At 34.9% G+C, this 23,597-nt stretch overlaps 1 protein-coding gene across 1 annotated transcript in view; it reads left to right on the plus strand.

The window, feature by feature from the left end:
* The window catches only part of NCBP1 (nuclear cap binding protein subunit 1), a 57,608-nt gene that overhangs the window by 3,933 nt on the left and 30,078 nt on the right, over positions 1–23,597 (plus strand). The window contains exons 2-9 of the mRNA XM_069095354.1: positions 9,534–9,619; positions 11,692–11,792; positions 12,064–12,220; positions 15,491–15,598; positions 16,340–16,461; positions 18,019–18,088; positions 21,457–21,672; positions 22,850–22,947. Coding sequence (XP_068951455.1) covers positions 9,534–9,619; positions 11,692–11,792; positions 12,064–12,220; positions 15,491–15,598; positions 16,340–16,461; positions 18,019–18,088; positions 21,457–21,672; positions 22,850–22,947 — 958 coding nt within the window. The remainder of the gene's footprint in view (positions 1–9,533; positions 9,620–11,691; positions 11,793–12,063; positions 12,221–15,490; positions 15,599–16,339; positions 16,462–18,018; positions 18,089–21,456; positions 21,673–22,849; positions 22,948–23,597) is intronic.

A 23,597-nucleotide genomic window follows, 5' to 3' on the forward strand; every position in this document is an offset into this window, starting at 1 on the left:
ACCTGGAGATCGAATCCTGGGCTCAGACACTTAGCACCCACGCAGAAACACCTGGCCGTGTAACCTTGAGCAAGTTACTTAACTCCAATTGCTTAGGGGCGGCTAGGTGGCTCAGTGAGTAAGAGCACTGGCTCCAGTGTCGGGATGACCTGGATCAAATCCGGGCTCAGATACTCAACACCACACCCAGAAATAACTGGCCGTGTAACCTTGAGCAAGTTACTTAACCCCTATTGCTTAAAAAAAAAAATTAATATAGCACCAGACCAAATAATGATAAAGAAATCCAATGAAATACTAAAGTAAGTAATTTAATTCTCCCAAGAACTACATAAAAAAGAGAGTCAACAGCCATTTGGAAAGGGCGTATCAAAAAATGTATCACTGTCACAGGCAAAGAAGAAAGAAATCTGTCAGCAAGATCAGAAACCAGTCAGAGAGACCTATAATCTTCATGGTTTGTTATCTAGAAGCAGGAAGAAAAGAGGACTCCCATAAGAAGGTCCTGAAGTGGTCCAGCACTTATAGTGTGGACCTTGGAGTGATGAGGAAAGACAATTACCAGTGACTAACCTCAGCCTAGGATACCTCAGACCCGGGGACTCCAAGATCCATAACATTCTGTCCTGAGATTCCACAGAAGGTCCTGAAGGTCCAGCATTCTTAATCTCAAAGATTTAGGTTAGGATCAGAGCTGACCACCTCACCAAAAAACACAGCAGGGACCAAGCCTTGCCTGGGCACAAAGCCCCAATTCTGGAACTAAGGCTAGAGATGAGAGCAAACAGAAGAAGAAACCAACTGCTATGAAGAGTAGCTATTCTAGTTTTAAAATATCAAAAAATTTCACCTTGAAAATATATCAACTATATGCAGAGACTCAAAAGAAAGTAACATCCGGGCGGCCAGGTGGCTCAGCGAGTAAGAGCACTGACTCCAGTGTCAGAATGACCTGGGGATCAAATCTGGGCTCAGATACTCAGCACCACACCCAGAAATAACTGGCCATGTAACCTTGAGCAAGTTACTTAACCTCGATTGCTTTAAAAAAAACAACAACAACAAAACAACACATTATTGGGGCGGCCAGGTAGCACAGCGAGTAAGAGCACCGGCTCCAGTGTTGGGATGACCTGGGGATCTAATCCCGGGCTCAGACACTTAGCACCCACCCAGAAATACCTGGCCGTGTAACCTTGAGCAAGTTACTTAACCCCAATTGCTTAAAAAAAAAAAGTAACATCAACAAGTTCTGCATGAATACCTGGAAGGAATAAAGAAAGAAATAAAAATTAAAGTACTGATGGAAAGAATTGTTAGAATAATTAGAACAGAAAATGGTAAAAACTTACTGAAGTAAAGAATCCTCTCAAAATTGGACTAGACTAAACAAAAATCAGTGACTCCCTTAGACAGTGAGAAATAATGAAACAAAATCAAAGAATTAGGTGCATAGAAGACAAGAGTATGCCATTTGCTATGAAAAACAGCTTAAGGAGAGAAAATTTAATAATTATCAGTCACTGAAACCCTTTATTAGAAGAGGAAGCCTGGACACTATATTTCAAGAAGTTATAAAAGAAAACTGCCCAGGTCTATTAGAATTGGAGGGCAAAGTGCAAAAAGAAAGGAGGCACTGATTACATTATGAAAGAAACCCAAAAAAGAAAAGTCTCAGGAATGTTATAAGCAAAATCCAGAGCTTCCAGGACAAAGGGGAAAAAAAAGACTGTAAGTAACCAAAAAGAGTTCAAGTATCAAGAAACCTCAGGAACTCATAAGACCTGACAATTTCTACTGTAATGAGAAGAGTTGTTTCAGGACTTTCAAACATTCCTGATAAAAAGACTAAAGCTGAGTAGAAACTTTGAAATAAAACATGAGTCCACAGTAAACTAGGGAATTTTTTTTGTCTTTCTTTTTTTGGAGGGGGGAAGGCACAGCAATTGGGGTTGTGACTTGCCCAAGGTCACACAGTAATTGTTAAGTGCCTGAGGTCATATTTGAACTCAGGTCCTCCTGACTCCAAGGCCGGTGCTGTATTCACCATGCTACCTAGCTGCCCAACCTAGTAAAATAAATTTAAATTAAATACTATTGGAAAGGCTATATGATAAAGTGCTTACATTCCAGTAGGAAGAAAAGAAATAAATTTGTCTCCTGGACCTTAATATCTTCAAAGTATTAAGGAAGCACAAGATAAATAGAGGAAATATGAGTCAATCATTCTGTTCTGATGGTTTCTAGAGAAGAAAGAAAAGGGAGAGTAAAAATTATATTACTGTAAAAATGAAGATGTGAGTGGAATTTACTATTTCATAATTGGTTACATGAGAATAGTAAACAAGCATGGAAGAAAGGTTAAGAAGCAGCATCAAATTAACTTTACTCTTGGGTGTACTCATAAAGGAGGGTTAAAAAACCATATTCATAGGCGGAGCCAAGATGGTAGGGTAAAATCAGGGACTTACCTCAGCTCAAATTTCCCACCAAGTAACTTTAAAATAACTCCATAAATAGAATTCTGGAGTGGAAGAACAAACAAAAAATAGGGACAAAACAATTAACCAGTCCAGGACAACTTAGGAGGTCACCAGGAAAGGTCTGTCTTAGCAAGGTGGTGGTCACATCTGGAGCAGAGTGCAGGCTGTGCAGGCCTTGGAGGCAGTTCAGCATCAGTAGCAACAGCTTTGGGAGCACTCCATCCAAAGATGGTAAGGGGAGATGAACAATTGGTCAGAAGGATATAATGGGGACCTTTGTTGGCACTGGGTGTTGGACTCTGTCATGTTGCCCATACACAGTTCTGGGTTGTAGTCCCAGAGCTAAAAAGAGCACTATTGAGCTAGTGCTTGTTGCACAAGGTGTGCAGGGGCCTATTCACAAGGACCTTTTTTCCAGGGTGAATGAGTGCTTATGGTTGCTCACAGGCTAGGAGATCTCTACTGAGATCATATCACCTAGAAAGAACCAAAAATCTGCCTGCCTTTAGAGCTATCTCTGAAAACAATTGTAAGAAAGGCCTGAAGCTGGGGGCAGTTCCTCCTCCACCCCAAGAGCAGAGTCCAATTTCAGCATAAAGTTATAAGTCAAGAAATAGGCTGAGAAAATGAACAAACAACAAAAGACACAAATCCAGAAAAGACAACCATGTCAAAACAGCTACATGCAGGGGTTCAAAGAAAAATATCAATTGGTCATAGCCCCAAAAGAATTCTTGAAAGGGCCCAAAAAGGATTTGAAAAATTGAGAGGCAGAAGAAAAATTGGGGAAAAAATTGAGAGTGACAGAGGAAAATTATGGGAAAAAGAGTCAATAGCTTGGTAACAGAAGCAGAAAAAAAATATTGAAGAAAATAACTCCTTAAAAAACAGAATTGACCAAATGCTAGAAGATCACAAAAATCCACTGAAGAGAACCCCTTAAAAAGAAAATTGTCCAAATGAAAAAAGAGGTAACAAAAATTCATTGAAGAAAAGAACTTACCGAGAAGTAGAACTGACCAAATTTAGGGGGTTGGGGGAGGTGCAAAATCTCTTAGAAAGTAATTTCTTAAAAATTAGAATTGGGCAAGTGGAAACTAATAACCCCATGAGACTTCAAGAAACAAAAACAAAGTCAAAGGAATGAAGAAATAGAAGAACATAAATATTTCATTAGGAAAAATAAACTGACCTGGAAAATAGATTGAGGAGAGATAATTTAAGAATTATTGGACTACCTGAAAACCATGATCAAAAAAAGAACCTAGATACCATATTTCAAGAAATTATCAAAGAAAACTGCCTTGTTATCCTAGAACCAAAGAGTAAAGTAAATTGAAAGAATCTACCAATTACTTCCTGAAAGCGATCCCAAAATGAAAACTCCTAGGAATATTATATAGCCAAATTCCAGAGTTCCCAGGTTAAGGAGAAAATATTGCAAGCAGTCAGAAAGAAACAGTTCAGATATTATGGAGTCACAGAATCACATATGATTCAGCATCTTTTACATTAAATGGTTAGAGGACTTGGAATGTGACATTTCATAGGGCAAAGGAGCTAGAATTACTACCAGGAATAGCCCACTCAGCAAAACTGAGTATAGTCTCTTGGGGGGAAAAGTGGATATTCAATAAAATAGAGGACTTTGAGGCATTCCTAATGAAAAAAAAAAACAGAGCTAAATAGAAAATTTGACTTTCAAATACAAGACACAACAGAAGCGTAAAAAGGTGAAGAGGAAAGAGAAGTAATCAGGGATTCAATAAGGTTATAAAGCGTTTACATTCTTACATGGAAAGATGATACTTGTAACTCCTGAGAATTTTATTATTAGGACAGAAGATGAATACATAGAAGACATGGGTGTAAGTTGAATGTGGTGGGATGATTTAAAAAAAATAAAATTAAGGGGAGAGGTGAAGGAGGGATGGACTGAGAGAAAGGAAAGTTAGTCTGGGGTAAATTATCTCACATAAAAGAGGTGCAGAAGGAGAAAAAACTTTACAGTGGAAGGCAAGACGGGGGTGGTAGCAAGTAACACTTGATGCCCACATCATCAGAATTGGCTTAGAGAGAAGGGGCAGATTGGGGGAGGTGGAGGTCAGAAGCAAAATAGACTTTTGAGAAGGGACAGAGTAAAAGGAGAGAGAATGATAAACGGGGGTGGGGAAAATAGGAGAAATACAGTTATTAATCATAACTGTGAATGGGATGAACTCACCCATAAAATGGAAGTGAAATTGCAGAGTGGATTAAAAACCAGAACCTGACAATACATTGTTTACAAGAAACAAACTTGAAGCTGAGACACAGTAAAAAGAGGCTGTAGGAGAATCTATTGTGCTTCAGCTGATGTTTTAGAAAAAAACAAACAATGGGTGTGGCAATCATGCTTACAAAGTAAAAGCAAAAATGGATCTAATTAAAAGATGAAGAGGAAAACTACATTTTGCGGAAATGTACCAGACAGTGAAGTAATTTTGAGAACTAAACATATGTGTACCAAATGGTATAGCACCAAATTCTTAAAGGAAAAGTTAAATGACTTACAGGATTGGAAATAGATAGTAAAACTATACTAGTGGGAGCCCTCAACTTTAACTGAAAGGTGATGAATAGAATTTTAGAAAAGTTAGATATGATAGAACTCTGGAGAAAATGGAATGAGGATAGAAAGGAACATACCTTTTTTTTCTCAGCAGTACATGGCACCTACACAAAAATTGACCATGTATTTGGGTATAAGCACCTAACAATCAAAATCTAGAAATATTAAATGCATCCTTTTCAGATAATAATGTAATAAAAATTACAGTTAATAAAAAGCCATGGAAACATAGATTAAAAATTAATTGGAAACTAAATTAATTCTAAAGAATGATTGGGTCAAAGAACAAATCATAGGGTAAAAATCACATAATTTCATTAAAGAGAATGACACCAGTGAGACAAATGCCAAAGTTTATAGAATACAACCAAAGCAATACATATAAGAAAATTTGTATCTCCAACCTCTTACATCATTAAAATAGAGAAAGAGTAGTTCAGTGAATTGGGCATGCAATGTAAAAAAAAAAAAAGAACTAGAAAAAGAACAAATTGGATATCCTGAAAAATCAAAGGAGAGATTAATAAAATTGAAAGTAAGGAAACCACTGACCTAATAAATAAAACTAGGAGCTGGTTAGGTGGGAGGAGAACAAAATAGAGAAAAAAAAACTGGTTAATTTGATTTTTTTCTTTAAAGAGGAAAACCAAATTACCAATATAAAAAATGAAAAGGGTGAATTCACTAGCAATGAAGAGGAAATTAAAGCAATTATTAGAAGCTATTTTGCCCAGTTATTATATTCCAATAAATTTGACGATCTAAGTGAAATGGATATTTAAAAAAAAAAAACATAGACTGTCCAAGTTCACAGAAGAAGAAATAGAATACTTAAATAACACCATCTTAGAAAAAGAAATTGGACACGCTGTCCGTGAACTCCTTAAGAAAAAAATCCCCAGGGTCAGATGGATTCAGAAATGAATTATACCAAATATCTAAAGAATAATTCCAGTATGATGCAATTTAAAAATATATCAAATAAGGAGTCCTACTAAATTCCTTTTATATAGTGCTGATGCTTAAGCCAAAAAGAGTCAAAATAGAGAAAGAAAACTATGAACCAATTTCCCTAGTGAGTATTGATGCAAAAATTTTAAATAAAATATTAGTGAGGAGGTTATGGCAATATATCACAAAGATGTCACTATGAACAAGTGGGATTTATGCCAGGAATGCAGGACTGGTTCAATATTAGGAAGACTATTAGCATAATTAAATAAATAATAAATAATTAAGTTAAATTAAAAATAAAATAATAATAAATAATCCGGCCTAAGGCCAAATTTGAACTTGGGTCCTCCTGACTCCAAGGTGGGTGCTGTATTCACTGCGCCACCTAGCTGCACCTTTTATTTATTTTTTTGAACACTCATTCTTATTAAAATCTCTGAAAAGCATAGGAATAATCAGAGCTTTCCTTAAAATGATAAGTAGTATCTATCTAAAACTATCATTAAGCATTATCTGTAAAGGAGATAAACTAGAAGCCTACCCATTAAAATTAAGGGTGAAGCAAGGATGCCCATTATCACCACGATTTTTCAGTATTGTACTAGAAATGCTGGCTATAGCAATAAGAGAAGGAAAAAAAATTAAAGTAATTAGGATAAGCATTGAGCAAATAAAACTATCATTTCTTGCAGATGATATGATGGCATACTTAGAGAAGTGTAGAGAATCAACTTAAAAACTAGTTGAAATAATTAACTTCAGAAAAGTTGCAAGAGATAAAAGAAACCCACATTAAATTATCAGCATTTCTGTATATTCTGGACAGAGTCGAGCAGCAAGAGATTGAAAGTTAAATTCCATGTAAAATAATTGAAGACAATATAAAATACTACAAAGACAAATGCAGAAAACATATGAACACAATTATAAAACACTTCACACAAAGAAGGTCAGATCTAAACAATTGAAGAAATATCAATTGTTAATGGGTAGGCCAAGCCAGTATAATAAAATCAACAATAGTTTACTTATCTTTAGTGCCATTCAAATCAAACTACCAAAAGATTTGCAAAAATTGGGACACTGATACACTATTGCAGTTGTGAACTGATCCAGTCAATCTGGAGAGCAATTTGGAACTCTGCCCAAAGGGCAATCAAGCTGTGCATACCTTTTGACCTAGCAATACCACTACCAGGTCTGTATCCCAAAGAGATTTTTTAAAAAGAAAGGAAAAGGACTTATTTGTACAAAAATATTTATAGCAACTTTTTGTGGTAGTGAAGAATTAAAAATTGGGAGGATGCCCGTCAATTGGGGAATGGCCAAACAAGTTGTGATGTATGATTGTGATGGAATACTACTGCACTCTAAGAAATGTGATCAGAGTCCTTTCAGAAAAACCTGGAAAGTCTTACATAAAATGAGCAGAACCAGGAGAATATTATACACTGATCAACTGTGAATGACTTAACTATTCTCAGCAACACAGTGATCAAAGACAATTCTGTAGGACTTTATAATGAAAAATACTATCCACCTCCAGAAAAAGAATAGACAGAGTTTGAATGCAGATCAAAGCATACTTTTTAAAATTTTTCTTGGGTGGTTTTTTGTCTTTTTGGTTTGTGTTTTCTTTTGCAACATGGCTAATAGGGAAATATTTTACATGACTGCACATGTGTAATCTATATTAAATTTCTTGCCTTCTCAATGGAAAAAGAGGGAGAGAATTTAGAACTCAAAATTTTTTTAAACGAACGTTAAAAATTGTTTTTATGTGTTATTGGAAAAAATGAGCTATAAAGAAATTTGAAAACATTTATAATTTAGAGAAACAATTCCAATTCAACAGGGAAAGAATAGGAATATAAAAGCGGAGGGTAAATGTATATAAAAGGGAGTTAGTGTAGAAATACTTCAAACTCAACAGGGAGAAAGATGGGGAAAGGAAAGGGGGACAGATAGTTAAGAAAATATAATACTAGGAAATGAATAGCTAACAAGAAAACCAACTTCAGTTTGTTCAGGGGGGACTAAAAGGAAAAGAGAAGAACTGGAAGTAAAGGAATTTCCCTCAGTTGGGGAATAGCTAAGCAAATTAGGGTCTATAAATATATTGCATTGTAAGAAAATGTATTTTCAGAGAATCTTGGGAAAACTTGTGTGAAATGAAGCAGACTGGAGTGGGCAGAATCAAGAGAACAATTTATATTATAACGACAGCATTATAAAGAAAAATAACTGAAAAATCTATAAACTATGACAATAACAAGAATGAATCACGACTCCAGAAGACCTGTGATAAAACATGTACGTACCTCCTTATACAGAGATGAAATCAAGGTGCTGAAAGACATAAACCTATATGTGTGTATGTGTGTAGCAACTTCATGGATTTATTTTGCTTAACTATTCATAACAAGGGGTTTTTGTTTTGTTTGTAATGGGGAGAGGGAGTTAGCAATGGCAATGCAAAAAAAAAAGTAAGTTATTAAAAATCATTGAAATTTTTTTTTAATGCAGACAACAAATTCAGAAGGAATACAGACAAACAGGGCAGTTTTGAAAGTAATATGTTAATATATTCCATAATTTTTTTTAAAGAAAGTTGTGTGGAATAGAGATAATTTCAAATACAAGCCTTTTTATGTTCTACTTTTTATATGAAAGTGCTTAATTTTTTTTGGTTTCATGTTTTCAGAATAAAAAAATAAAGATTGACTGATGTATATGAACATATTATAGGTGGTTCCTGGATCCTATTGAAGATTTTCATTGTTACTTTACATTACTTTAAATGGAATTATAAGATCACCAGCAGTATATACTTGGGTTGTAGATAGTCAACCACTATTTATATTATAGTCATTGTAGTTTAGTTTATCACACCTAGGCTTCTGTAGGCAGCAGAACAATTTGCACCCTGTTTTGACAGTTGGTGAACAGGATTGGGCAACCAAAAGCTGAGTGACTCTATCAGAAATGCTTTGGTCACATATTGGAATGAATCATGAATCAGTGCAACATGAGCCAATGGGAAAGTGAAATAGCACCTGAAGGATAGAGTTGTCTTGTGAGACTTGAGGTTAGTGGGTTTACTTGTTTTTCTAAGTAAGACTTCCAGCAAACTAAGTCTACGGAACAGGAGGGTATCATTACTAGGTTTTGCAGTCACTAAATAAAGGACAGACCACTTTGTGAGTTATGTGGGTCTAATTTCATCTTTTTAGCCTTGATGAAAATAGCAATCATTGTCAGCAGCATTATCTTAAAAGACAAAGTTCAGTGATATCAACTTAAGAAAGACAATAGCCATTCAAATTTTGCCATTATTTTGCAAAATCAAAGAAAAGGTATGGCTACAGTTGCTTGGAAAATCAAAGGAGTGGTACAGATTTAAACCTACAAAACATGTTTGTTTTTAATAACCAATTTAGTATGTCACATGCTAACCTTGATTTTTCTTTATATTGTTGAAACAGAACAACCCCACAAAAGGAAGAAGACCTTGCAGTCAATTGAAATTGAAGATCGGATAGAATCCCTAATTTGCAGAGTAGGAGAAAAGGTATAAACTATCATAGATAAATGTCAAGGTTTTTCTAGTGACCACATAGTGAATATTCTGAATCTTAAGAGCTCGATCATTATATACCTGCTTTTCTTAGATAAAACTGTTGTAGCATTATGTCTTTTTAAAAAATAAATCTGTTACTAAGTACTGTGTTTTTGCAAAGGTTTATATATTGAAATGTCTTTTCTTGGGTGATTTTTTTGGTTTTGTTTTTGGTTTTTGTTGTTGCTGTTCTTAGTTAAAAAGCATTTAGATATTATGTACAAAGCACCGTGCAAAATGTTTGTAGATGCAAAGCCAAATAAGTTATAGTACCTGTTGTTGCAGAGTTTATAATCTGGTAAGGGGTAATATAACATAAACAAATAAGCAGTAATTATGTAATATGCAATAATACTAAGAGAATAGAATATGGTAAAAAGTGTAAGAGAGGTACAAAGTGCAGTTAGGCAAGCAAGGTGTCCCTGAAGAAGGACTTTGGTACAAGAATGGAGAGAGGGGAGGGTGGCCAGATATAGGTAACAGTAAACTGGATTATATGGGGGACAACAGGTAGTACAACTACAACATAACATTTGTGGAGAAGAAGAATGTAAGGTAAGCCAGGAAAAGTGGGGAGGCACCAGACTGTCAAATGCCTTGAGTTCCAAGTTAGAGTTTCAGTTTAATTCATTAGGCAACAAAGGACCATTAAAGAGTTTTGATCACCAAAGAGCTTAATCAGATTTTTTTTTCTGGAAAATTCTTAATGTAGTTGTGTGAACAGTGGTTAGAAATGGGAAAAACAGTGCAGTGAATAGAGCACCGGCCCTGGAGTCAGGAGGACCTGGGTTCGGATCCGGACTCAGACACTTAACACAAAAAATAGCCATGTGACCTTGGGCAAGTCACTTAACCCCAGTTGCCCTCCAAAAAGCAAAAAAAAAAAAATGGGAAAAACTTAGTTAAGTTAAGAGATAAGTTATATGTCTTTTGCAATATTCAAAGCATAGTGTTAACGAAAGGCTATCCTGAGGTGGGGACAGTTGGCGTAGAAAGGAAGAAATGAATGTGAAAGTCATTGCAGAGGTAAATATAAGCAATCAAGAAGGAAGAACTTAAGATCACAAGTTTTGAATGTGGTATAATGAATAGTTAAGAAAGTTGGCTACTGCTAGTGAATGTCCAGGCCAAGATTTCCCAGGCTTCCAGTTTGCCTATTCTGTACTTCATTCTACCATCTCTTCTGTTGTTGTCTATGGTTCCACCAGTTCATTTGTTGCTAAAGAACAAATGCTGCTTTTCTTTACATTTATTCTGTGTAAAATCTGCCTTGCTACTCTGTACTTTCAAAAATGTTTCATGGTTATTGTGAAGAAAGTCATTAATATTGATTTACCAAATGGAATTATATGAAAACGTGTTCAAAATGTCCATAGCCATTCACCCAGATATTACAGTGTTAACCATATACTCAAGAATGTCAGTGTTTTAAAAAGAAAGCCTCTATATATTATAATGACACTTTCTGTAGTATCCAAGAACTGGAAACAAAGTAGACTCTCATCCACTGGAGGAACATGCCTAAACAAACTGTGGTACATGAATGTGCTGTAAGAGATGATGAGTATGATAAAGTCAAAGACACAGGGGAAGAGATACAAATTAATACAAAGTTAAGTAGTGGGCAAAGATATGCAATAACTACAATATAAATGGAAATAATGATAGCAACAAAAGAGTTGAAACTGAATGCTATAAAATTATAATGGCCAAGTTTGGCCCCAAAGAAGAGATATGAGATGGTATCTTCTTTTTTTTAGGGAATTAGCTGATTATGGTTGTGGAACATTGTAGATAATATCAAACTTTGTTAATATGTTTATTTTTGGAGGTATTGGGATTTGGTGTTTTTTTTTCTCTGTTATAAGAAGATGGCTTTCTGGGAGAGAGAAGGAATGGGATATATTGGAAATGTTGGTAATAGAAAAAACAAATGATATCAATGAATATTTTTCAAAATTGATTTATCACTGAGTGGTAATGCCATCTTTCCTTAACATAAGTTTAATTTGGTCTCCCTTTAGAGTACTTTCTCATTGGAAAGCAACCTAGAAGGCTTAGCTGGTGTTTTGGAGGCTGATCTTCCCAACTACAAGAGCAAGATCCTAAGAATTCTTTGTACAGTGTATGTATGCAAAGGATGTATGGTCTTGAAAAATATTTTGCCTACCATGAAAATGCTTTTAAAGCACATGTGTTAACTTTCTATAATATTTCAGTTGTAAAATATGGAGTGTTTTATTAAAAACAAAATTATGGTATTTTTTGAGTCTAAAGTATAAAAACCTTATGAGTCAAACTGTTCTTTTCAAAAAACTTTTTAAAACACTTAGAATTAATTTCTTACACTTTATATATACCAGATCATGAATATGAATGTTTGTTTTTTTCCTCAGTGCACGTCTGTTTCCTTTGAAATTGACAGTTTATACAACATTAGTTGGACTACTTAATGCTCGAAATTACAACTTTGGTGGGGAATTTGTGGAAGCCATGATTCGTCAACTTAAAGAATCTTTGAAAGCAAACAACTATGATGAAGCTGTGATTTTGGTAAGTCTGGTTTTGGTTTGGTTATGTGGTTTTCAGAGTTTGGGTGGTACAGAAGAAGCATACTGTAGAAATGTGTTTTTTTTTTTCTTTTAATTTTCTTTTTTCACTTATCCTTCATTTCATATTAAACCTCAAGTTTGCCATGATTAAATATTTCCCTTTAAAGTCGTAATGAATAGTTTTCTCCTGGAAGCATTATTGTAATTCCCTAAACAAATTAAGAACCTTCTCTTAAAACTAATAATATTTCAAAGGAATTGTAGAGAAGAGATTCTTCCTTGTAGTTGAAGTTATTTTCTTCATTGACTGAAATATACCTAGAAGATATTGGAAGCCTGTGCTTTCTCTTCTCTGGAAAATCTAATCTTTTGAATGGGAAATTGCTCTGATGGCTCTGAGATCACATCTATATTGATATTCCCAGTGTTGCAGATTACAGCTTATCCATATCCTCTTATCCTATCTGAGACGCCCCTTTGATCAAAGGACCTTTGATGTCCTTTTTAATCCAACACCACTTTTTGCCGATGAAGAAACTTAGATCCAGAGTGTTTAATTTGCCCAAGATTACATATGTGGTAAGTTGTCAGAGCCACTTTGGATATGAGCTTCAAATTCAGTACTCTTTCTAATTCCTCATATTATCTTCTGTTCAGGCAAACCATTGTTCCTGTTTTTCAAAATTTATTTTTATGTGACTTTGTAGTATGTTTTTCCTACTTCACTCTCTTATTTCCCTCCTCCCTCCCTTTTTCTCCCCTAATTCAACAACAACAAAACTTAACATAAACGTGCATAGATCACCAAACAAATTTTGGCACTGGCTATGACTGAAAATGTATGTCTCTTTATTAAGTTCATCACTGACAGATGAATAGTGTGTTTCATCGTCAGTGTACTTGTCTTATGGTTTATTTTTTTTTTTTAAGCAATTGGGGTTAAGTAACTTGCTCAAGGTTACATGGCCAGTTATTTCTGGGTGTGGTGCTAAGTATCAGAGCCCGGATTCGATCCCCAGGTCATCCCGACACTGGGGCCGGTGCTCTTACTCGCTGAGCCACCTGGCCGCCCCTAAGCAATTGGGGTTAAGTGACTTGCTCAAGGTTACATGGCCAGGTGTTTCTGGGTGGGTGCTAAGTGTCTGAGCCCGGATTCGATCCCCAGGTCATCCTGACACTGGAGCCAGTGCTCTTACTCACTGTGCTACCTTGCTGTCCCATCTTATAGTTTATTATTAAATTGATCAATGTTCTAAAGTCGTCCAAAGTTGTTTTTCTCTATGGTGTTATCAGTGTATAAATAGTTCTCCTTGTTTGCTTACTTTGCTTTCCATGAGTTCATAGATGTCTTCCTAATTTCCCTTGAAACAGTCCATTTTGTAATTTCTTGTGGCACAATAATATTCCATTATATTACTATACCATAGTTTATTTAGATATCCCTGATAAGAAGATACTCCCTTGGGTTTTAGTTTTGGGCTACCATGAAAAGAACTGTTATAAACATTTTTGTACATATTGATACTTTTCCTCTTTCTTTAATCTCATGAGGTACAGGTGCGTCAAAGAGTATACACAGTTTAGTAACTTTGGGGACTTTGGAAACTTCCAGATTGTGTTCCAGAATATCTGGACCAGTTCACAGCTCCACTAGTGTACCTGTTTTCTTGTGGTTCCTCCAACAGTTGTCATTTTCCTCTTTGTCAATCTTATGACTGTGAGGTGGAATCTTAAAGTTGCTTTAGTTTACATTTCTCTAATAATGATTTGGAGCATTTTTTCATATGGTTGATAGCTTGGATTTCCTACTTTCAAAACCACCTGTTCATATTCTTTGACCATTAATCTATTGTGGATTAATCTATTATTCTTAGTCTTATAGATTTGGATCACTTCCATTTATATCTTGGCTATGAAACCTTTATCAGAGAAACATGCTGCCAAGATTTTTCCCATTTACTGGTTTTTCTTTCTGATTTTTACTCCATTAAACTTGAGTGTGCAAGAACTTTTAAATTTTATATAATCAGAATTGTCCATTTTATCTTGCATAATCCTGTCTGTTACTTGTTTAATCATGAACTCTTCCCCTATTTATATGTCTGTAAAATAATTTATTTCTTCTCTAATTTATGGTACAACCTTTTATATTTAAAGGTCATATATCCATTTGGACCTTATTTTGGTATATGATGTGACATATTGGTCTAAATCTAATTTTTGCCAGACTACTAATAGTTTGTCAAATAGTGAGCTCTTTTTCCATTAATTGGGGGTCTGTGGGATCATCAAATGCTATGCTGCTTTGTTTGTTTGCTTGTTTTTTGTATAAAACAATGTTTCACCAAATGATTTACTGCTTTGTAATTTAGAGATCTTATACTGATCTTTACTTCACACTTTTTTTTGCATTATTACTTTTGAGATTCTTGGCCTTTTGTTTCTCCATGGGACCATATTATTTTTTCTAACTATAAAATATTTCTTTGGCAATATTGGTGTATTAAGTAAATTAGATATATTTTTTTTATTATAATGGCTTCACCTACCCATAAGCAATTAATATTTCTCTAAGTCTGTCTCTTTATCTCTACATAGTGTTTTACAGTTGTATTCATATAATTCCTAGGTGCATCTTGAAAGATAGACTCACAAATATTTCAGAGTTTCTATAATTATTTTGAATGGAATTTGATTTTGTAGCTCTTACTGCTTGGTTTTGTTGGTTGCTGTTGTGTTTCATTTTGTATCCTACAGTATTGCTTAGCTTATTGTTTCAATTTCTTGTTTAGGATTTTATAAGTAAATCTTATCTGCAAAAAGTGTTTACTCTTTGCTTTATGCTGATTCCTTCAGTTTCTCAAATTTCTTGTCTCTATTACCACAGATAGCATTTCTAACACCAATTTAAATGGTAGTGGTCATAGGCATCCTTGTTGATCTTATTGGAAAGACCTTTGCATATGATGTTTGATTGGATTTGGATAGATTTTATTTGCTATAGTAAGGAAAAATCTGTTATATTTTACAGAGTTTTTACCAGACAAGTGTGATTTTGTCAAAAATATTTTTCAGCCTCTGTTGACATAATCAAATGCTTTTAATAATATTATTAACAGGATTTATTATATTTATAATCTTTATGTTGAACCAGCTGTGTATTCTTGGCATAAACTCAACGAGGTCATAATGTGTAATCTTTCTAATATATTGTTGTAGACTGTTTGCTAACATATATATGATATATATATATACATTTTTTGCCTGGCAGGTCCATTTTTTATCAGATCTTGTGAATTGTCATGTAATAGCTGCTCCATCTATGGTAGCCATGTTTGAAAATTTTGTAAGTGTAACTCAGGAAGAAGACGTGCCTCAGGTAAGAGGAGTACTTAATACTTCAGCTTTACCAACTTTCCTTATATTCTCATTTCCTTCTCACAGTAAACCATAGTGGGTAGAAAAACTGCTGGAATTGGAGTCATAAGAAATGGGTTTTATCTGGGACAGGAATCCTAGATTCTGATTCCAAGTCAAATTCTCTATTCTGTCGCAGCAGGAACATTTATAATGTGCTTAATTTTTATCCTGGTTATCTTAATTACTGAATATTATGCCACTGTATAGAAAAATAACATATTTTCTATTTTTGTATTGTTTCCTCCAAGTGCTGTATTAGCTTCTTGAGGGCAACAACTGTTTTATGGTCTTTGTCTCCCTACCAAGTAGCACATAGTAATTACTTTTTGAAATGAATTTAAGTTGAGAAATCTTTATATATTTTAGAGCTTGATTTAAATGAGAAATAAAAAATGCTCAACTGGTATTTCAAAAAATCCTCTGGATTGGCCACATTATCTTCTTGGGCCCTACGCAGTCTCCATTTGGGATTTTGGGGGTGGGGACAATTGGGGTTAAGTGTCTTGCCCAAGGTCACATGGCTAGTAAGTGTTAAGTGTCTGAAGCTGGATTTGAACTCGGGTCCTCCTGACTCCAGGGCTGGTGCTCTATTCACTGCCACCACCTAGCCGCCCCTTCCATTTGGGATTCTTTTACAAGAAAAATGAAAAGAAGATTTTAGAAGCACATTGTTAAACATTGTTTTTTTACTTTACTATAGGTACGACGTGATTGGTATGTGTTTGCATTTCTGTCATCTTTGCCCTGGGTTGGAAAGGAATTATATGAAAAAAAAGACGCAGAGATGGACCGCATCTTTTCCACTGTTGAAAACTATCTTAAGTAAGAATACATCTAACACTAGTCTTGTTAAGGAGAAAGGTTTTTGAGTTTTTTTGTTTTTTTAATTTTCTTTTTTGTTTGTGTTTATTTTTGCTAATTTTCGGGTGTGATATACTGCTATTTTAATTTAATATCCTTTAATCTTACAACTTGTTTGGTTTCTCAGAATTAGAGGTTCAGTTTAAAAAATGTACAAAGTAAATAAAGAGCTGCCTTCTCACTCATTTTGGGAAGTGCCTTACTAGTGTGAAAGTGGTTTTAACAAGAAATTTTCATTTTTCAAGCATCTTTTTAAAAAACTGTTTTTTTTTAACTTCAACACATCTTCCATGGAATCACAGAATATTAAAATATTGCACTAGAGGTTACATAGTCTGACATTTTTTGACAGATAAACTCAGATCCAAAAATATAAAATGAATACCCAAAGTCACATAGTAGCAAGTAGCAGAGCTAGCAATTAAACACACATATCTAATCTGTGTCCAGTGATCTTTCAAGACTGACTTTCTTAAGGTTATATCATGACCCATGTCTTATAATCCTCACTAAAGTATAAATGACTGATTTAATTCCTTAGATCTCTAAATTGTAGGCTGAGATCTGAAACCCGAGATCTGAAATTATAGGCTTCCCTTGGGAAAATTTTTTGCTGTGGGTTAGGCTTTCCTATTTTTCTTTTAAACTATAGCATTAGGTTCATGGGCCCTAGGATGGAGAAAGAAAGTGGAGTATTTATATTATTCTGTATTCTCTCTTGGGATGGTGAGTGGGGTGGAAAGATTGAGAAGAATTGAGGAAGCAAGAAGCACTTATAAGGTTCTTCAGAGTTCTGTTCAACAGTGTGACAAATGGTATGTTGAATATCAGCTATGTACAAGATCTTTCTAGGAGATGCAAAAATAAATAAGAAATAATCTGAAGAACACTGGATTCATAACCTTGGGAAGAAGCTATAACCTTGTTATTCCTGGGAGCCCCTGGCTAATGATAGGTTTTCCTTTCCAGTAGACGTACTGGAAGCAGGAATAAGTGTTGGATAAATGCTGGAGACTTGGGACCAACTTGATTTTAGACAGGAGTAAGCTTGGCCCAAGACTGTACAGGAAAGTGGTGGTGGAGGAATATACGACTTCTCTTTTTTTCTTCTCCCTCTCAGGGCCATCTCACCCAAAGTGGTTGGTCTGAGTCAAATAAAAGTCATACCAGTTTGTCTATTATGAAATTTTTATACTTGATTACCAGGGAGAAAAATAACAATTTTCATTTTTCCAAGCATCTTTTTAAAAAAGTTTGCTACTATTTGACTTTGGGTATTCATTTCATATTTTTGGACCTGCACTTATCTGTGAAAAAAGGCCAGATTATGTGACCTCTACTGCAGTGTTTTAATATTCTGTCATTCCATGGAAGATGTATTGAAGTTAAAAAAGGCAAAGTTTTTAAAAAAGATGCTTGGAAAAATGAAAAGAAACATAAGAATTTTGTGGAAGATTATGTTTCTAATGTGACGGGTTAATTTTAATAATTCTCCATTTTTTTGGTTTGTGTTTTTAGAAGACGTCAAAAAACTCATGTTCCCTTGTTACAAGTGTGGACCGCTGATAAACCACATCCACAAGAAGAGGTATTAATTTCCTTTGCTTTTTAATAAAAGAATGGTTGACTAAGTATTAGCTTTGTGTATTGGAAAATTCGCTATGCTAGGATTCAAGATTTATTTTTTTAGTGCTAGGCTTGCCACTTAATAGCAATGTGACCTTTGACAAATCACTGAAGCTTTGAGCCATTTATAAAATGAGGGGGTCAGACTAGATGATTTCTAAGATCCCTTCCAACTGGTCAATTTTTAGCATAATATATTGGATAGAATGCTATCTTGGATTCAAGATGACTTGTTTTGAATCATGCCTCTGATCCTGTTTCTTCATCTATAAAATGGGAATTGTTGTGCCTCTCAGGATTTTTTAAAAACTAAATTTAGATAATACATGATTAGATTATTAGGTTAAAATTAAATAATAAAAATTGATACCCCCTTTAGACCAATTCCAGAAGCCTTTAGCTTAAATTTAAATTTTAAGTTATAGAGGAGTTGCAATTTTTGTCCATGTAGGGAGTTCCCACACCAGTGAAATTCTAGATCCCCTCCCCCCCAATAATATAAAACTGCAAAGCCTCCATTGAAGGCTTCTTCCTTGCATGGGATTTATCCATTGGTTATTTCTTGAAGGCTATAACCATAGCACAAGCTCTGATAGGCTTACCAAACTGGTAAGGCTTCAAAGTATGAGCCAGATGATAAACTACAGTTAGACCTTACCATTTCTTTGCATCCCCCTGACTATGTTAGAGCTAGAAAGGATCTCAGGCTCATTGCATGCAACCCCTCATTTACATAAGAGGAAATTCTTAAAGTGGATTCACATTTATTGGACAATGTCCAAATGCTTAGCTTGATGTCCAAGGCCCCCCATTAATGATTTTGAATCATAGACCTTTAAAACTGTAAGGGACCCTAGAGGTCATCTCATTCCACTCACATTTCACCCATAAGTAGATAGGTATCGTTAGTGATTTGGATGTGGGCATATCGCTGTTAGCAGCCAAGCTTGCATGAAAATCTTGCTATGGTGACTCTTTGTTCAGTGTACACTAGTCCAGAGTCCATCTTGCTCCCTAGAGGCATTTTTCACTGTTGCTTTGAAATATCTTCACTAAGCCAAACCAGTCTTCTTGCTAGTATATATCCTGTTCACTCCCACCTCCATTTATTTTCATTGTTTTTATTTCTCTCCACTGATTTAAAATGTACTTTAAACAAGGCAAAACCTTGAGGCAGCATGGTTTACTAATGTCTAGTGGAAATAGCACTGGGTTTGTATTTAGAAGACCTGAGTTTTACTCCTAGCTGTGTTGTAGCTGTGTGACCTTGAGCAAGTCAACTTCTCTTGTTTTCTGGTTCTTCATGAAATGGGGTCACGATCTGTTTTCCCTGCCTTACAGGGTCAGTATAAGGGTCAAATAAAATAGTAATATATTACTAGTATATGTTAAAATTCTTCATAAATCATAAAACATTGTTAAATATGGCATTATTATTAATTCACATCTCAGTTCCTGCCTCTTTCATGACAAATTATAAAATCAACTGTCACTTAATGCACTCTTTGCTTTGTGTAGTTTTTCTAGGTGTTTCATGTTTGTCTTTTTGGTTTCTGAAAGAAACTAAGTTCCTCAGTGGATAGAGTGGTATGTTCTACATCTTTATACTCCCTCAGGGTTCAGCCTAATTATAGATACAGACACATATGCCCTTATCTAATTGAAATAAAGCATTTTGTGTTGGAGAAGATGTGGGAAAATTGGAACAATGATGCATTGTTGGTGGAGTTGTGAACTGATCCAACCATTCTGGAGAGCAATTTGGACCTATGTCCAAAGGGCTGTAAAACCATACATACTCTTTGATCCATCATTAGCACTTCTAGATCTGTATCCTAAAGAGATCATAAGAAAGGGAAAAGAACCCAAATGTACAAAAATATTTATAGCAGGTCTTTGTGGTGACAGTATTGTAAAGTGAGGGGATGCCCATCAATTAGGGAATGACTGAACAAGTTGTGGTATATGAATGTAAAGGAGTAGTATTGTTCCATAAGAAGTGATGAGCAGGTGGATTTTAGAAAAACCTGGAAAGACTTACTGAGTGAAGTGAGCAGAACCAGGAGAACATTGTATACAGTAACAGCAACATTATGCAATGACCAGATTTGATAAACCTAACTCTTCTCAGCAATGCAATGATCTAGGATAATTCTGAAAAATTCATGATGGAAAATGCTATCCACATCCAGAGAAAGAACTATGGAGTCTGAATGCAGATCGAAGCATGCTATTTTCTTTTTTTTTCTTTCTCATGGTTTTTCCCCTTTTTTCTGATTCTTCTTTCATGACATGACTAATGTGGAAATATGTTTAATAAAATTGTTTATGTATAGCCTGTATCAGATTGCATGCTGATTTGGGAGGGGAGAGAAGAAAAAGTTTAGAACTCAAAATCTTATAAAAGTGAATGTTGAAAAGCAAAAATAAATTTATTAATCTAAAACAAATGGGGAGGGTAATCTTTAAGGCTCTTTCCCACTCTAAATATGAATTATGACCAGTTATCCTATAAGTGACTGATAGAGTTCCAAGAGGTTGCCTTCAGTAATATGATATTTCTTTCAGCACTTTAAGCCTTTTCATTTTGAGCTGTCTTTCTAAGACTGGGAAAGGTGCCATAATTAACCATAAGGAAAGCCAAAAAACGGAAGAAGAAATAAACATTTTGTTGTGCAGCAGTTCATGTATAAGAGAATTTGCATTATAATTTAGATTTCAGTTAGTGAAACTAAAGGGTTTTTTGGTGTAACTATTAAAATTGAGCAAGGTATAAGAAACATCATGTAAAGGCCATATATCTTTTGGGGTTTAAAAAAATTTCTTTTTGGGGCGGCTAGGTGGTGCAGTGAATAGAGCACTGGCCCTGGAGTCAGGAGGACCTGAGTTCAAATCCAGCCTCAGACACTTAACACTTACTAGCCATGTGACCTTGGGCAAGTCACTTAACCCCAATTACCCTGCCTTCCACTCTCCAAAAAGCAAAAAAAAAATGCTTTTTATATCATCAGTTTTCCCTAGTATTCTCACTCGCACCTCCCAGAGAGTTATCCCATGTTACATTTTTTTAAAAAAAGAAGGGGAAAAAATCAGCAAAACTATTTAATTCTTTGAAAATGTCTAAGGTTATGTGCAGTATACCACACCCATGGACCTTCCTTTCACCGCTATAAAGGAATGGGATGAGGTGTGTTCTCATATCTTTTCTTTGAAGCCATGCCTGTTCTTTGTAATTTTGTAACATTCATTTTGATTGTTTTATGGTGGTTCTTTCCATTTATGTTGTTCTAATTGCGTGGGGTTAATTTTAAAATTATCCTTTATCTTTAGTATTTAGACTGCCTTTGGGCCCAGATTCAGAAATTAAAAAAAGATCGCTGGCAGGAACGGCACATCCTGAGACCATACCTTGCCTTTGACAGTATCCTCTGTGAAGCCTTGCAGCATAATCTGCCTCCTTTTACACCACCACCTCACACAGAGGACTCGGTGTACCCGATGCCAAGAGTCATCTTTAGGATGTTCGATTACACGGATGATCCTGAAGTATGTGACAGAACTTACTTACAGCATTTATGAAATGAGGCATATCACATCACTTGTCTGCTTGAGTTCTGTGTAACGTCCCTTGTGTACTTTTGGAAAGAATGGATCTATGTGTTATATAGAAGCTCATCCATCAGGTTTGGGAGAGGAAATGTGACCTAATTAGTAGGGAGCTTCAAAATCTGAAAGAGCTGCCTCTTAATGCATGCTGGCCATGTCAGCCTGGGCAAGTTCCTCCACTTCTCAGGGCCCAAGACAACTCTAAGAGAGGGGACTATCTTGTATTGGCAGAGGGAGTTTCCTCATTTGGAAGTGTAAATGAATTCTTAAGTCTGGTCCCTGTCCCTATGAAATTTAGATTTTGTACGAGTTTGCCAAAGGGGAGGAAGGGAAGTATTTTGAATCTTTATATTGATGAGGAAAAGAGTTCTTTCTCTTCCAGTGATCAGATTCAGTAGTGTATTTTTTTTAAAATCAAACTTCTATAATTTGTCATTTTAAGAAATATATCCATCTTCTTTGTTGTTGGGCATTACTTTGCCCTCTGTCAAGTTATTATAACATGATTGGTTAGGGGAAAAAATTAGTAAGCAACTTAGTTTTAGCATGACAAGATCTTTTTTATATTCTGATTTTGTTATCCAGTATATTAGCTAACTCTCAACCTCACATCATCCATGCCCCCTCCAATAATAATAATTATCCAGCCAGACTTTTTAACTAATATAGTAAATCAGCATTCATCACTTACCCATTAGTAGTTTTTGACTCATTAAAGCATTTATTTAGAAGTCTGCTTTACATTTAGGGAAATTTCATTCTCTTTGATCAGATAACCAAGAGTGAATATTTTTGTTAGTGCATGTAAAAGTTTCTGAGGCTTAGGTTTCTATAAATGTTTTCACACTTGATAAGTAAAACTTATATTAAATTCAGTGGCATATGACCTTTAGTTTGTTTTCATTGGAAAAAGTGAATATAGCAGAATGATGGTAGTAATGAGGTATGGAATCTTTCACAAAGCCTTAATAGACATGAAATAGACTGATAATGTGTAGTGGATACAAGTAGACAGTAAAGCTTCCTGAAATGAACTATTCTAATACTATGGAACTTTTACAATTAAAATACTTTGTCTAGTGGTAAAAAAAAATTGTGCATCATGATTTTGTTTTAGGGTCCTGTTATGCCAGGCAGTCATTCTGTGGAGAGATTTGTAATAGAAGAACATCTTCACTTCATCATTAAATCCCACTGGAAGGAAAGGAAGACATGGTAAGAAAGAAGCTTTATAGTCAAAGAAGACCTATAAAGTAATAAGTTTTATAGAAGCCTAGAAATAAGCTTATAACTTTGTAGAAATAAGCCTTATAGAAGAAATAAGTTTTATAGTTCATAGAAGAGAAACATGAACATTTTTAAGAGTAGGCTACAAGCCAGAAGATTGAAATTTTAAAAGAAATGTTTGTCTCCACATTTTGCTCCTCTCTTTGTTTCATTTTCCCTTAAATCCTTTTTGTAGGTGGCATGCTATATGGTTTATACATAGGTTTGGGGTCTTATTTTCTGCATCTTGCTACTTCTTCCTTAATAGAAAAAATTAACTCTAATGTGTAATTTAAGTAGGACTTTGTGGGAAGAACACTAGTGATTTCTTTCCATTTTTTCAAGCTTCCATACTTGAAGTTTCTTGGAAAGCAAGCATTTAATAAAATTTGACTATTAATTTTTTCAGTGTAGGTATAAGGTGAAAAGAATACATAAAAGAGGAAATAATAGCTTGATATTTCCAAGCTCTATTTAAAAAATCTATTTGGACCACTGTATGTGTTTGTTTGGTCCATGTTCATTTTATGAATGTTTCCTAATCTCCTAGAGACTTTTGGATGGTATGATGATTTCCCTTGTGGGGATCTGTCATGCTC

This window comes from Petaurus breviceps, unplaced genomic scaffold (assembly GCF_028583685.1).
Source record: "Petaurus breviceps papuanus isolate PSGF00001 unplaced genomic scaffold, PetGlider_PUasm1.0 226, whole genome shotgun sequence".
Taxonomy (NCBI): domain Eukaryota; kingdom Metazoa; phylum Chordata; class Mammalia; order Diprotodontia; family Petauridae; genus Petaurus; species Petaurus breviceps.